This window comes from Rhinopithecus roxellana, chromosome 9 (genome assembly GCF_007565055.1).
Source record: "Rhinopithecus roxellana isolate Shanxi Qingling chromosome 9, ASM756505v1, whole genome shotgun sequence".
Classification (NCBI taxonomy): Eukaryota; Metazoa; Chordata; class Mammalia; order Primates; family Cercopithecidae; genus Rhinopithecus; species Rhinopithecus roxellana.
This window is the reverse complement of record NC_044557.1, coordinates 30,976,584-30,990,060: the sequence shown is the minus strand read 5'-3', so window position 1 is coordinate 30,990,060 and position 13,477 is coordinate 30,976,584. Positions and strand designations below refer to the sequence as shown.

The 13,477-nt window shown below is 37.3% G+C and overlaps 2 protein-coding genes across 7 annotated transcripts in view; one reads left to right on the top strand and one right to left on the bottom strand.

Moving 5' to 3' along the window:
• The window catches only part of NSMAF (neutral sphingomyelinase activation associated factor), a 74,097-nt gene extending 64,857 nt beyond the window's left edge, over window positions 1-9,240 (top strand). The window contains 8 exon segments of the mRNA XM_010386794.2: window positions 2,600-2,667; window positions 3,457-3,524; window positions 3,949-4,072; window positions 5,364-5,447; window positions 6,477-6,627; window positions 7,094-7,196; window positions 7,334-7,443; window positions 8,915-9,240. Of these exon segments, the coding sequence (XP_010385096.1) occupies window positions 2,600-2,667; window positions 3,457-3,524; window positions 3,949-4,072; window positions 5,364-5,447; window positions 6,477-6,627; window positions 7,094-7,196; window positions 7,334-7,443; window positions 8,915-9,009 (803 nt within the window). The 3' untranslated portion in view covers window positions 9,010-9,240.
• A 1,327-nt stretch (window positions 9,241-10,567) lies between these two features.
• SDCBP (syndecan binding protein) overlaps window positions 10,568-13,477 on the bottom strand; it is a 29,784-nt gene continuing 26,874 nt past the window's right edge. For all 6 annotated transcript variants that reach the window (XM_010386790.1, XM_010386793.1, XM_030937915.1 and 3 more), the window contains exons 8-9: window positions 12,807-12,898; window positions 10,568-11,741 (exon numbers count right to left, since the gene is read on the bottom strand). In XM_010386790.1, coding sequence (XP_010385092.1) covers window positions 11,687-11,741; window positions 12,807-12,898 — 147 coding nt within the window. In that variant the 3' untranslated portion in view covers window positions 10,568-11,686. The remainder of the gene's footprint in view (window positions 11,742-12,806; window positions 12,899-13,477) is intronic.

Below are 13,477 nucleotides of genomic sequence, written 5' to 3'. Positions count from 1 at the left end.
CCACAAAGCACAGAAGTGATTCTACACAGTAGACCAAACGGAAGTTCACGTGCAGTTCCCAAACTGGGCCACGCCAGGGTCACTGAGGCACTTCTCTGATAGAAGGAAGCAATCTGTATTTTGCCAGGATTTGTACCTGTGGAGTTTGCCAACATTATAGCCTCAGACAAAATGCTTTATCTTTAAGCAAAACCTGTGTTCTTAGCAGGATTTGTCTGGGATGGTTTGTTAAATCCTTCAGCTCAGTATACTTATATGATCTTGTGAACCATGAATTTTATGAGCGTTGTGGCTTCAAACCTCTGAGGCTTATTAAGCATTATGTCACTTCTCTGTGGATTTTCCCAATAAAGGAGAGAGAGGTTTTTGTTTTTGTTTTTTGAGACAGAGTCTCACTCCGTCGCCCAGGCTGGAGGGCAATGGCGCGATCTTGGCTCACTGCAACCTCCGCCTCCTGGGTTCAAGCGATTCTCCCCGCTCAGCTTCCCGAGTAGCTGGGATCACAGGCACCCACCATCGTGCCTGGCTAATTTTTGTGTATTTGTGGAGATGGGGTTTTACCATGTTGGCCAGGTTGGTCTTGAACTCCTGACCTCAAGTGATCTGCCTGCCTTGGCCTCCCAACGTGCTGGGATTACAGGCATGAGCCACCGCGCCCGGCCTGGAGTTTAAAAATAAAGTCAAAAGCTTTTGTTTTTTTCTGTTTGTTTCTTCTCATATTTAGATTTTCCTAATTCATAGTACTAATTTATATGCATCCTGATGGTCACCGCAAAGTTACATATCTTCTAGTATACAGTATGTTTAGGTATGTGGGCATGCACACAACCCGCCACTTATGAGCTTAGCTTTTACTGCAGTCTTTAACATGATCTCACCTCTAGTACCGGGGACCCTTGATTTCAAGAAAAACATCTTTTCTTTCTTTTATTATTTTCTTTTTCCATTTTTTTGGTTCCCTGACTGAGAAATGAACCCAGGCTGCTGCAGTGAGAGCACCAAATCCTAACCACTAGACATCAAGAAGAGAAAAACATCTTTATATAACGTAGGATGCCCCAAATTAATCATCTTAAATAGATTTTGTGGTGAATGGTCAGAATTGCCTAAGAGAATCAAAAGCAAGGTTGGGAAGACTATCAGATCTAATTATACTGCTCGGGGAAAAGTTCAAGTGATGCTGTGTTCATTCTTCCATTTTCGGTTTCAAATTAATGCTGAAGAGTGTCTTATTGAGGCTCATGTTTATAAAATTGTCAGGAATTCTGTGTGTTGGGGTTGCAAAAATTGGGTTGAATTGGTAAGTGATACTGTGCAGAAGAAATTATTTAAAGATCATTCTGACATCATGCTGTGTAAGTTAGAAAATAGATTGTTACATATCTCAAATACAGGATGTTCGAAGCACATTAGAGTCTTGTAATTTGTGAGTCTTGGGTTTTAAGAGGTCGTTTTGAGGCCGGGCGCAGTTGCTCATACCTGTAAATCCCAGCATTTTGGGAGACTGAGGGGGGCGGATCACTTGAAGCCAGGAGTTCGAGACCAACCTGGCCAACACTGTGAAACCCAGTCTCTACTAAAAATACACAAATTAACCAGGCATGGTGCGCACTCCAAAAATCCCAGCTACTCGGGAGGCTGAGGCACAAGAATTGCTTGGATCTAGGAGACAGAAATTGCAGTGAGCCAAGATCACACCAATGCACTCCAGCCTGGGCAACAGAGTGATACTCTGTCTCAAAAACAAAAAAATTAAATGCTTGGATTTTTAATTTCTACTTTGTTATTATTTAGAAAGTCAGTGGTTCCCTTCTATAACTAATGTTCAATGCAAGGGTATCACACTATAATTGGGCATTTTTTTTTAAGAAAACATATTGCCAAGATCTTTTTGTCTTATTTAGTATTAAAATTACTATTTCAATGTTACTATTAAAATTGCTATTTTCCTTCCTGTAGCTTTCTGCATGTACCAGCTGTGACATTTCTGCCTGGGATCATGCCGAAATGTCAACAGTATACCTACCATGTCTGTGCTGGAATTTTATTTTTTTATTTTTTATTTTTATTTATTTATTTTTTTTGAGACAGAGTCTCACTCTGTCACCTAGGTTGGGGTGCAGTGACACGATCTCGGCTCACCGCAACCTCTGCCTCCTGGGTTCAAGCAATTCTCCTGCCTTGGCCTCCCAAGTAGCTGGGACTACAGGTATGTGCCACCATGCCTGGCTAATTTTTGTATTTTTAGTAGAGGTGGGGTTTTGCCATGTTGGCCAGGTTAGTCTCGAACTCCTGGCCTCAAGTGATCCTCTCACCTCAGCCTCCCAAAGTGCTGGGATTACAGGTGTGAGCCACCATGCTCAGCTCTGGAATTTTAAATTGATGTTTTTGTCATGGGGTTACTGGTCATAGATAGAATCTTAATGTTGGATGAGACCTTAGGTCATCTAGCTCTGTTTACATTCAGTTTTCCGTAAGATTATACTTTGGAGTATAAAGTGTACTGTTGGCCACCAGGAACAAGAAGAGCAGCTGTTCTTTGGCGTCTGTAATGGTTAGGAAATCTTTCTTATCTGTCCACTTCTCATTATTAAATTAGATTCCACTTTGAAGATGTTTTCTAAAGAATCGAAAATGCTGCAAAGAAGCATATCATTTTCAAATATGGTGAGTTCATCTTACTAGTATTATGATAGAAATCCGTGTAGTATGTTTTATACACACACATACAATGATACTTTGTTTCTCCCAAAACAGTTGAGTTTATTCCTGTGTGGTAAATCTACTAAATACCTTAGATTACTTCTAATTTCAATTTAAAATTTTTTTCAGGTTGCCATTTTCTCATACTGTTGTGATTTCATTTTTACCTTAAAATACTTGGAGAGCTACCCAGTAGAATTCTACTTAATAAACCTTTCCTTTTTTTTTAGCTGTCAGACTAAATGTTATGTGCTACTTAATTTATGCATCTCTGAGTTGGTAGAATATTTAATATGATAAAACCAATTCTTCTGAAAGAACACATCTTAACTTTAATGTAAGTCATGCAAAAGTTCTGGAAATTCTGTAAAGAATTTTGGAAGGTTTTCTTACCCACACAAGTCTGTAGTCCAGAGGGGGTATTTTCTTTCTTGAGAATCTTCCCCAGCCCGCCCCCCACTGGAGATTTACTCCAGAGTGTGAGTGGGCTTCTTCCAGCCTGGGGCAGGACCCTGGAGAGTCATGAGCCTAGGTCGTAAATACCCTTGACACATGTGGACATTCCTTCCTGCGCTTGGGAAAAAAACCGCACAGCTGGAATTAGCCAGTTGAGAAAATCTGTGTAAATAGGAGGAGAGCCACCATAAAGAGAATTTGAGCATTAATTTTTGGGAGAACTTATAAGATAGCTTTACTGTGTTTGAGACTTACTAGTTGTTATAGATTGTTAATGTGAAATCATTTGTATTTCAGGCTTTATCGTCTTGTTTACTTTTACCAGGAGATGCCACTGTCATAACTTCTTCATGGGATAATAATGTGTATGTATCTGTGCACCCCGCTCTGTGATTCCACGTGCAGAATAGCTGCCTCTGTGGACATGAGGTGTGAAAAGCCAGAAGCTTTCCTTGCCTGGATACAGCACTGTTTTCTAAAGGGAACAAATATTAGAGATGAGGACAGTATGGTTGGATTTGAATATGATTACTTGTATTGAATAACTTCTCCAATTGGAGTCTGTTTTTCTCTAAGTTTTAAATTGAGGTGAAAACACAAATGAGCCAGACATGGAAATTTCTAATTTTAAATTCAAATTTTGAATATTTTGATTTAGTAATTTGAGAACAAGCAATGTGTAATTCTTAGTAAGTATAGAATTAAAGAACCTAATGTTTCCTTAATATGTGTTTAAGAGCCTTAAAATTAAGCCAGACTACTGTTTTAATACTTCTCATTATCTTTTAGCTATTTTTATTCCATAGCATTTGGAAGACGCCAGGACACATTAATGGGACATGATGATGCTGTTAGTAAGATCTGTTGGCATGACAACAGGCTATATTCTGCATCGTGGGACTCTACAGTGAAGGTTAATTTATAACTTTAAAAAATTGTTTAACTTGGTGTGCTATATGGCATATATATAATTTTTAGCTTAAAATGTTTGTACATTCAGATATTATAAGCCACTCAACTACCTGTTGTTAATGTGTTCAGTCGCTTCACTCTTTTTCACAAAGCATGTGATATGTAAGGATATTGAATGTTATTGCCTGTGTTTAAAAAATATATATAAACTATATCTATAATATATATTTATGTATTTACTTACGTATATTATTTATATTTAAAATACAATATCTGTTAAATGTTACATATACTTATATATATTTTTCTTTATATAATAATATATATATTTTAAACATAGGCAATCACAGTCAATACCCTTACATATCACATACTTTGTGATATGTACATTCTTTTTATTTTTTATTTAAAAAAACACTTACTTATTTATTTATTTTTTTAGAGACAGTGTCTTGCTCTGTTACCCAGGCTGGGGCTAGAGTGCAGTGGTGGGAATTATAACCACTTCTTAATATAATAGGAAGTTTATCATTATTTCTGTGCTGTATATTCCATTGTGGGGTGAATGGTCTAGCATTCATTCAATAGCAGTGTTAGAATGAAATGTATAGTAGCAGCCCCTTTCATCTGCCATGATCAGAACGGATTATAGTTAATTAGAAAATGTCAAGTTAAAGTGGGGAATCATTAAAAGACACATTTTATTTAAACTTAAAATAACTGAATTCACATTCATTCACCATTCTTTCGATGCAGGACTATGTTCGGTCTTTTCTTTGGAATCTTACATAAACCACACCAGCTTTCATTATTTTCAGTTTCTATTTTGTGTTGGTGTAAAAGAAAGCAAGAACCTAAAATTGTTAGGATTCCTCCAGGAGTTTTTCAGAAATTTTTCTTCCATTCTTGTAGATAAGTTTATTTGCCTGTACCTATTTTTAGTTATTTTGGGGGTAACATCCTTTTTGGTCTTCTTGAAATATTAATAGTGTTCTCAAAACACTGTAACACTTCTACACTCATATTTCCTTAGTTCACATACTAAAGTCACATGATTACAGCAGCTAGTGCAGGTGATAGAAACACACAGGCACAAACAAGGGACGGTAAGCAAGCACATGCTGGTGGGGAAAAGTGCAGGCATAGGGAGGCGGAGCTGGAGCACTCTGCAGCTTAACTTTATTGGCAAGTCTGTTAAATGGAAATTGAGCAGAGGAGATTTTCTTGAATGCACTAGAAATGACTTTATGTTAAATGTTTGAAAATACCTTCTGCAATATGTTCCATCCTAGGTGTGGTCTGGTGTTCCTGCGGAGATGCCAGGCACCAAAAGACACCACTTTGACTTGCTGGCTGAGCTGGAACATGATGTCAGTGTGAGTACCAGCAACAAACTGTGCAGAAAACTGACCTTAAAAGACTAGGGGTTGGGCTGGAAGAAGGTTTTTGGTTTTGTTGATGTTGTTTTGCTTTATTTGGTTAATGGAAGATTATAGGCTAACTCTCAGTTTGGTGTTGACTTTTTAGGTTTCCAAGTCTACTTGGTTTTGTTTTGTTTTTTCCTCCAATTTACCTCTTTGTACATTTCCCTGAGAATTAGCTACCATCCAACTAGAATTTTAGAATAGTAGTTTCTGAGCAGGACGTTGAATATTTGGGTACCCTCAAACTCTTTAGGGCAACAAGATAGGGCCTATGATCCTTCATGTTTCCTGATCCAGAAGGTGGAAGGGGACCGTCTGTCCAGGAGACACCCATCCAACAGTGGGGGACAGTGACCAACTGTCTGCGGTGGTCAAGTGCATGCAGCCTGTTGGCCTGTTGGCCAATAGGCACTCAGTTCTCACTTGCTCTGTTTTCTGCAGGTCACGCTGCTGCATCTTATGCTGTAATTGACAGTACTGCTTTTTCTCTAAGTTGTGAACTGATGCCTAATTTCCATGGTCTTCAGATTAGCTGAGTTTGAGAAATATTTAGTATATAATTCATGATGATACACAAGCATAGCCTCAAGAGATTCCCCCACTCCCACAAAACCCTCAAATAATCATGGACTGGCTGTGCTTCAGGCAGTTTGGTGCCTCAGTATAATTTATTATTAATAGAGTTATCTTTCTGAGACTGTCAGTTTTAAGCTATTTTAAAACAGCATTACATTTACTCTAGAAATACTTCATTTTCATTTTTTCTTGTATTCACTAGCTTATAAAGAATTTAATTTCATTTTAAAAATGTTATTAATCAGTAGGATGATGCTGAAATATATCTGCATTAGCAACATCAGCACACTGCACAATAGAGTTTAATTTATATCATGATGACTACGTATTTGAATCAGACTAGAGAAACACAGCTAATGACCACAAATCTAAATGGAATATGTATCAATGTGTTTTCTTCCTTAGGTAGATACAATCAGTTTAAATCCTGCAAGCACACTGTTAGTTTCCGGCACCAAAGAAGGCACAGTGAATATTTGGGACCTCCCAACGGCCACCTTAATGCACCAGATTCCATGCCATTCAGGGATTGTATGTGACACTGCTTTTAGCCCAGGTAGATATTATCCTTTTTAAAACAGATAATACTAGGTAAATTGGAATGTTGACATAAACAATATTGTTAATTTTGAAATAAACAATAAAATTTACAAAGAAAAACACTATCTGCTGATAAAAGAGGTTTTGCCAATAGCTAACACTGCTTTATGCCAGTGTACAGTATACTTGTGGCATCTGCATCAGGTAGAAAAGCAGGATTGGATATTTTTAATTCCTTAACTCATTAGAGAAATTCATTTATAAGATAACAGTGAACTCATTGAGATAAAGGGTCATCTCATCCCTGCGTCTTGGAAACAGCTGGAACCATTTCAAGGAGAGGATAGTCATTGCTTAAATACAAGGGTTTTGAAGAGAATGAATGTGGAGATTAGGCCACTGGACTCAGAAATAATATCCAGAATAATCTAAACCACATTCTGAAGCTGTCACTCATGTCTGAGTCTCACCTTGTGTTGCAGATAGCCGCCACGTCCTCAGCACAGGAGCAGATGGCTGTCTTAATGTCATTGATGTGCAGACAGGCATGCTCATCTCCTCCATGACGTCAGATGAGCCCCAGAGGTATAGTTTGTGAGTTACTGGGGGCGAAGATATTTACAGACATGTTCATGATCACTTCATTTGGGTTTACAATGGCCAGCTTAATATAGTCCTTCCTTCATGATGAAGAAAGGACTATTTCTGAATCATTCTTGCAGGTGCTTTGTCTGGGATGGAAATTCCGTTTTATCTGGAAGTCAGTCTGGTGAACTGCTTGTTTGGGACCTCCTTGGAGCAAAAATCAGTGAGAGAATACAGGGCCACACAGGTAAGCAGCTACTGCGGTTGTCCTGATCTTTTTTCTCAAGATAATGAACTCAAGCCTGCCTTTTCCATCAGGGAACACTATTCTTGGGCAAAAAACACCATGGTTTTCCCATGCTATAAACATGTCCCTGGAGCCTCTTGATTGGCCAGGTGATCTGCATCTCGTAGGTTACTCAGGATTTAGATTTATGTTAACAGGCATCAGACTCCAAAAAGGAAGTCTTTAACTTTCATATGGAGAATTAAAAACCACTGTAAAGCTATAATTTTTTAAAAGATAATAGTATGATCTTAAATTTTTAGAATAGTAAAAAAAGGAAAAAAAAAAAAAAAAAAAAGAAAGAAAAAAAGAAACCCAGAAACAATACAAAGGGAACTATGATGAAAATTAAGGCTTCTTTCAACCGCTGACTCCTACCTCCCAGTCCTCCTTACAGTACTTTACCAGTGTGTGTCCTGTGAATAAGAGAGGATATATGTGTATAAAATTGTTTATGTGAAGTATAATATTAAACTTTTCCGGCCTTTTTTTCATTTAGTAATATTTCTTGGAGATTCACTCGATTGTTTGCTTACAAATTCTTGCTTTCTGATCATTTGGAGGACTTGGTTTTTAATTCTTCTAGTGTCTCCTGTTACCCCTTGACTTCCCACTGTAAGCAGTAACTTCCTACCTTCATTCTCTTCCCTGTGTTACAACTTCATATGGTTATTTCTTCTTAAATGTATACCTTAAAAATTCTGGGCCAGGCTCAGTGGCTTAGGCCTATAATGCCAGCACTTTGGGAAGCCAAGGAGGGAGGATTGCTTGAGGTCAAGAGTTTGAAACCAACCTTGGCAACATAGCAAAACCTCATCTCTACTAAAAATCAGAAATATTAGACAAGTGTGTGATGGCACATGCCTGTGGTCCCACCTACTTAAGAGGCTAAGATGGGAGGATAGCTTGAGCCCAGGAGATAGACGCTGCAGTGAGCTTGATCATGCCACTGTACTCCAGCCTGGGTAAGAGCAAAAGCGAGACTGTTTCAAAAAAATGAAATTATTTGTGACTTTAGTTCTCTACTTAGTAACTTTAATGTCATTTGACCCCTTCCAGTGGAAAAGGAAATAAACCAATAACCTTACACCAATTCCCCACCTTTTCCTTCACATCTGTCTCCTTTTTCTCATGTTATACCTGTATTATACTTACTTTGCCAAGGTATTTATTTGCATTCTGTACTATATCCATAATTTCCAGTTGTTTTGGCTTTAGATTAACACTTAAATGGTTTATTATTCCTCACGAGATCTTTGTACCAAGCAATTATTTTTTATTCAAGGGTTTTATTATAGGAAGAAGACAAGAAAAAATAGAACTTACTTGTTTAATAAATGAATAGCAAAGCAAGAGTCATCATCAGAGTAAAATTTGCTTTGGGTGCCTCCTGGTCAACTTCCTACCTAACCAAAATGTCTCTTTCTCTCAGGTGCTGTGACATGTATATGGATGAATGAACAGTGTAGCAGTATCATCACAGGAGGGGAAGACAGACAAATTATTTTCTGGAAATTGCAGTATTAAGTGCCTTTTCCTCTCCTGAATATTAAGTTGAACTCTATTTAATGCATTTTTAAACCAAACTTTTAAACAGACTGGTGAATGTGCAATGCTAGTAATTAGAAGTTTTACCACGCCGGGCGCGGTGGCTCAAGCCTGTAATCCCAGCATTTTGGGAGGCCGAGACGGGCGGATCACGAGGTCAGGAGATCGAGACCATCCTGGCTAACACAGTGAAACCCCATCTCTACTAAAAAACACAAAAAACTAGCCAGGCGAGGTGGCGGGCGCCTGTAGTCCCAGCTACTTGGGAGGCTGAGGCAGGAGAATGGCGTCAACCCGGGAGGCGGAGCTTGCAGTGAGCTGAGATCCGGCCACTGCACTCCAGCCTGGGCGACAGAGCGAGACTCCGTCTCAAAAAAAAAAAAAAAGAAGTTTTACCACATGGAAAATTTGTGGTTTTAAACTTTCTAAATCATGGTGACTTCTTTGAAAGCCATTAGTTGCCATTCTCTTAAGGCAGATAAAATGTGGCAGTGCTAGGGAAAACATGTTACATTGTAAGGCAGATGATCATCCCTGTATGATGATTGTCAGAAGACAGGACAGGGTAGCAGAGAACAGCTAAGAGATAAATTGGGCTAGGGAAACTTGTCAGAAAGACTGAACAATTAAGAATTTTCCAAGAAAATGTGCAGTATTCTCTGCTACTTCTGAATCTGTTTTGTCTTCCTAATCTATCACAATTGCTACCCATCGGGTTTTGGGTGTATGTTTTCATAGAGTGGTTACTTTCTATAATGCTGTACCCAGATTCTAAGAACCTGGAGAAGGATTAGCAGTTCTTATAACAGTAAGTTTACTGTGTATAGGAACGGTTTGTATTTCATTATAGCTATTCATCTTTTCTACATTAAAAATATTTTTCTCTAAAGAAAACGGTTTTCATTTTATTTAAATAACTTACGACTAGTGTTTTTAAGACCACAAATCTAGAATCATCTTCTAGAAAACCATATTTAGTGATACGAATGTAATTCCATTACTTTTGGAATTATCTTCAGACTCAGGTACATAATCCAATATTTTTGTTTTTCTCTTCTAAATTTCAAACAAGGTAAGCTGTATAGCAGTAGCAGATTTTCTTTTATATTCAACCTCTGAACCATGGTTAATTGTGTGACTTATTGTTTCTGTACTCTTTAAAAACACCGTTGTATCTTACAGGTAGTATAATATAGGAGAAAAAACTTGAGTCAGACCACACTAATAGAATTTTCAAAGTCAGTTTCAAGTGTTATTAAGTATTATCTGGTCTTAGGTATTGCTAGGGACAGCCAGTAACCTCAATGAGTTCCTGCTGCATGGCAGGTGTGAACCAGCTCTCTTGGCCCTGGTAATCTGGGGTTCCCAGATGGAAGCAATTTTCCTGACACTCAGTCTCAGCATTGTGAGCTGTTCTTAGGGCCCCTGAATGTCAAGCTTGTTCTGAGAAATGATGTCTCCCATAGCTGAAAGTGAACTTCACCTGCCTGTCTTCTAGATCATGCATAAGTTTGGTGAAAGCAAATGATGTAGTAACAGACAGACTAAAATGTAACTTTATGTATACATATTTAATTAGAATAGACATAAACCAAAAAGAAGAAAAAAGTCAGGATAAAATGTCACTATCATTTTGTTTGCAAGGAGTCAGGAAATGGAACAAGTTACCAGAAAAATATTCTAAGACCATCCCAAAGTAGCTAGGTTACAGAATCTTAAGAGTCAAATGCCAAAATTAAGTATCATACCACTTAATCCACAAATGAACAAAAGAGGAGTCAAAAGTTTATTCTGTTTAGTGTAATAACTTTTACATTAAATATATAGTGATTCACTTCTCACAAAGTGGTACTGGCAACTTTTAGAAGAAAGAAGTTTCCATTATGCATTGACTAAAAAATCTCAAAAACAACTAAGCAGCTATGCTATAGCTCAGTAAGTACCATTAAACTGTTCTGGGCTAGTGTACATTTCAGGTTAATAGAGAACTACATTTTGGGTTTTAGAAAGGCAGCAATAATTATATTTTGGCTTTTAGTCTAGATGCTTAACATAGTTAAGGCGACAGTTTAAGCATATTAAATGAAGGTAGTTAAAATTTGAGAATCATCACAATCTCTTGCAACCTACATACACTGTTTAATGCTTACATGGAATGAAACCAGTGTTCTTAATTGGCATTTTACACACACACACACACAGAATTTTTTTAAAAAATCAAAGGCAATCATTCTAAATGTACTATGGTAGCATGTTAAAAATGCAAATATGCTATAGAACTAAAGTAATATGAACAGCACTACTCATTACCTAGGAGAAAGGTGACTGGTTTTCACACAAAGCTAAGCCTATATCAGTCATCCTAATCACAATGGCTTATAAAAGCATCAGGTTTCCAGTAGAGAAACTATTCTAGGAAAGTCAGTAAATCTCTTGAAAGTTTCCAATCTGTAAAACCAGGATAAGGCTACAACTATTTTGAAATCTGAACAAGGTATCAGATGAAATAGTAAGATTCCCAGCCATAATGTAAGATAGAAAGGTCCTCATGCAGCATATGCTTGCTGGCTCCGGGAAAGCTTCATGTGCATAATACAGAAGTTGCCAAAGAAGGAAACTGGAGACGTTCAGCTACATTTCCATGGTGCCATGAATTTTAAACCTCAGGAATGGTGTGGTCCATTAGGCTTTTCATAATGCTTGGTGCCATCCTACAAGAGAGGTGCTTTTATTATATACTGAGATTCTTTTTTTGTTTGTTTCCAAAAATGCTATGTTAATCCATGAAAATTCCCAATTCCAATTTAGCACCTGTTAGCATCAAATGTGAATGGAGAGAAGGAAAAGATCTTTTAAATGAGTCCAGAAGTCTCTGGTAATCTAGTTGTTGACAGACACTCAGTGGGAAAGGCTATCTGTATTTGGCTAGAGAAGTTAGGATACAAATGGATTCTTGTACATTAAACCTGGTGATTTTTAAAAAACAGAAAATGACAAGGCTGTGATGAGTTGGGGTAGAGGGATCCATCAGTGATTTAAGAAAAGAGAACCTTACAACAATTAGTCATGACAATAACTCCTTTTTACCCCCTCCAAGGGTAGGGAGGTGCATTCTATCCAGAAGCCAACATAAAAATTTCATTACAATGGTTATGTTTATGAATCTTTTCACATGCCTGATAGAGCTTCTGAAAGAAGGATTCCAAGCTGGCTTGACAAAAACAGCTATGGTAGATGCTAGGATACGAAAAGCTGTATAGAAGTAACCTTGTTGCCTCTTTTCATTTCTGATCACTTGGCTTTCTAATCCCCAGTTCCTGAGCACAGATAGCACCAACACACCACACATGTCTATCTGCTTCCTGAGATTCTGGAGAGAAGGGGAACTTACTCCTAGCATTCCACCAGCAATAATTCTCCAGTACGAACCACTACAACTATATTTATACTGAGCAGAGGAGTGGTAGGCAGTGCAACTGCAGTCAATTGTACTGCAAATTGAAAGCTAAAAGCATGCCCACTTTTCCTTGCATTCTTTTTTTCTACTAGGCAATATCAAAACTGAGGAAAGTATATGTGGATTTTATTCCATACTTGGGAAGTTGTAAGAGCTCATCCTTACCAAACCCTCTGACTTAAATAACTTACTTCAAATTTCTAGATAAGCACCAGTATTCATTCCTTAGGTAAAAGACCCAAAGGGCTGAGAATTAAACTATAGTGCTTATATTAAGTCACACAACCATATGCATTAAGTTGAGAAATTGTTTACTTACCGCTTAATAATATGTTCAAAGATAAAAGCAGGCATGATTGTAATAGTAACTACAGTCCCAGATGTTGATAGTATGTCTGCAATTTGAGAGTCCTGATAAAAACACATATTAAAAATTAATTCCACAGAGGCTTTATTTAATAAATACAAAACTATGCCAGTCTTGGTAAAGAAATACAAAATATATGTCCTATTACGTTTTGTTAAGATCTCTAAAATCCTGCTTGGTATTTCTAATTTTTTCTAGTATTTCTTACCAAGTTTAATTGTACAGTATTTTACAGCTAGTAACCAGATTGCTTAAGTAAACTGAGTTGAATATTTTAGTCAAAAAAAACCTTTTCCTTTCTGAATATTAAATAATTTTCCCCATATACAATACTACCATCTCCTCTTAGTTAACTGTGTATTCTAAATCAAAGTCTGTGAAATGAGGAGATCATGCTTAAAACTTTTTGACTTAACACAGACTTATTTAGGAATTTGTGGAGGAGAAAAACTATAAAAATCAAGTATTAATATGAACCAAAACTATTATTCATTTCCTTATATTCCTGGATTGAGAAATGTTGGGCAACTATTCATTTAGAATGTCATAAAAATCTTTGTTGCCCATATTTCCACAGAATTCTAGTGTGAGGTACTTCTGAAATCATTTATTCCAGCCCCCTT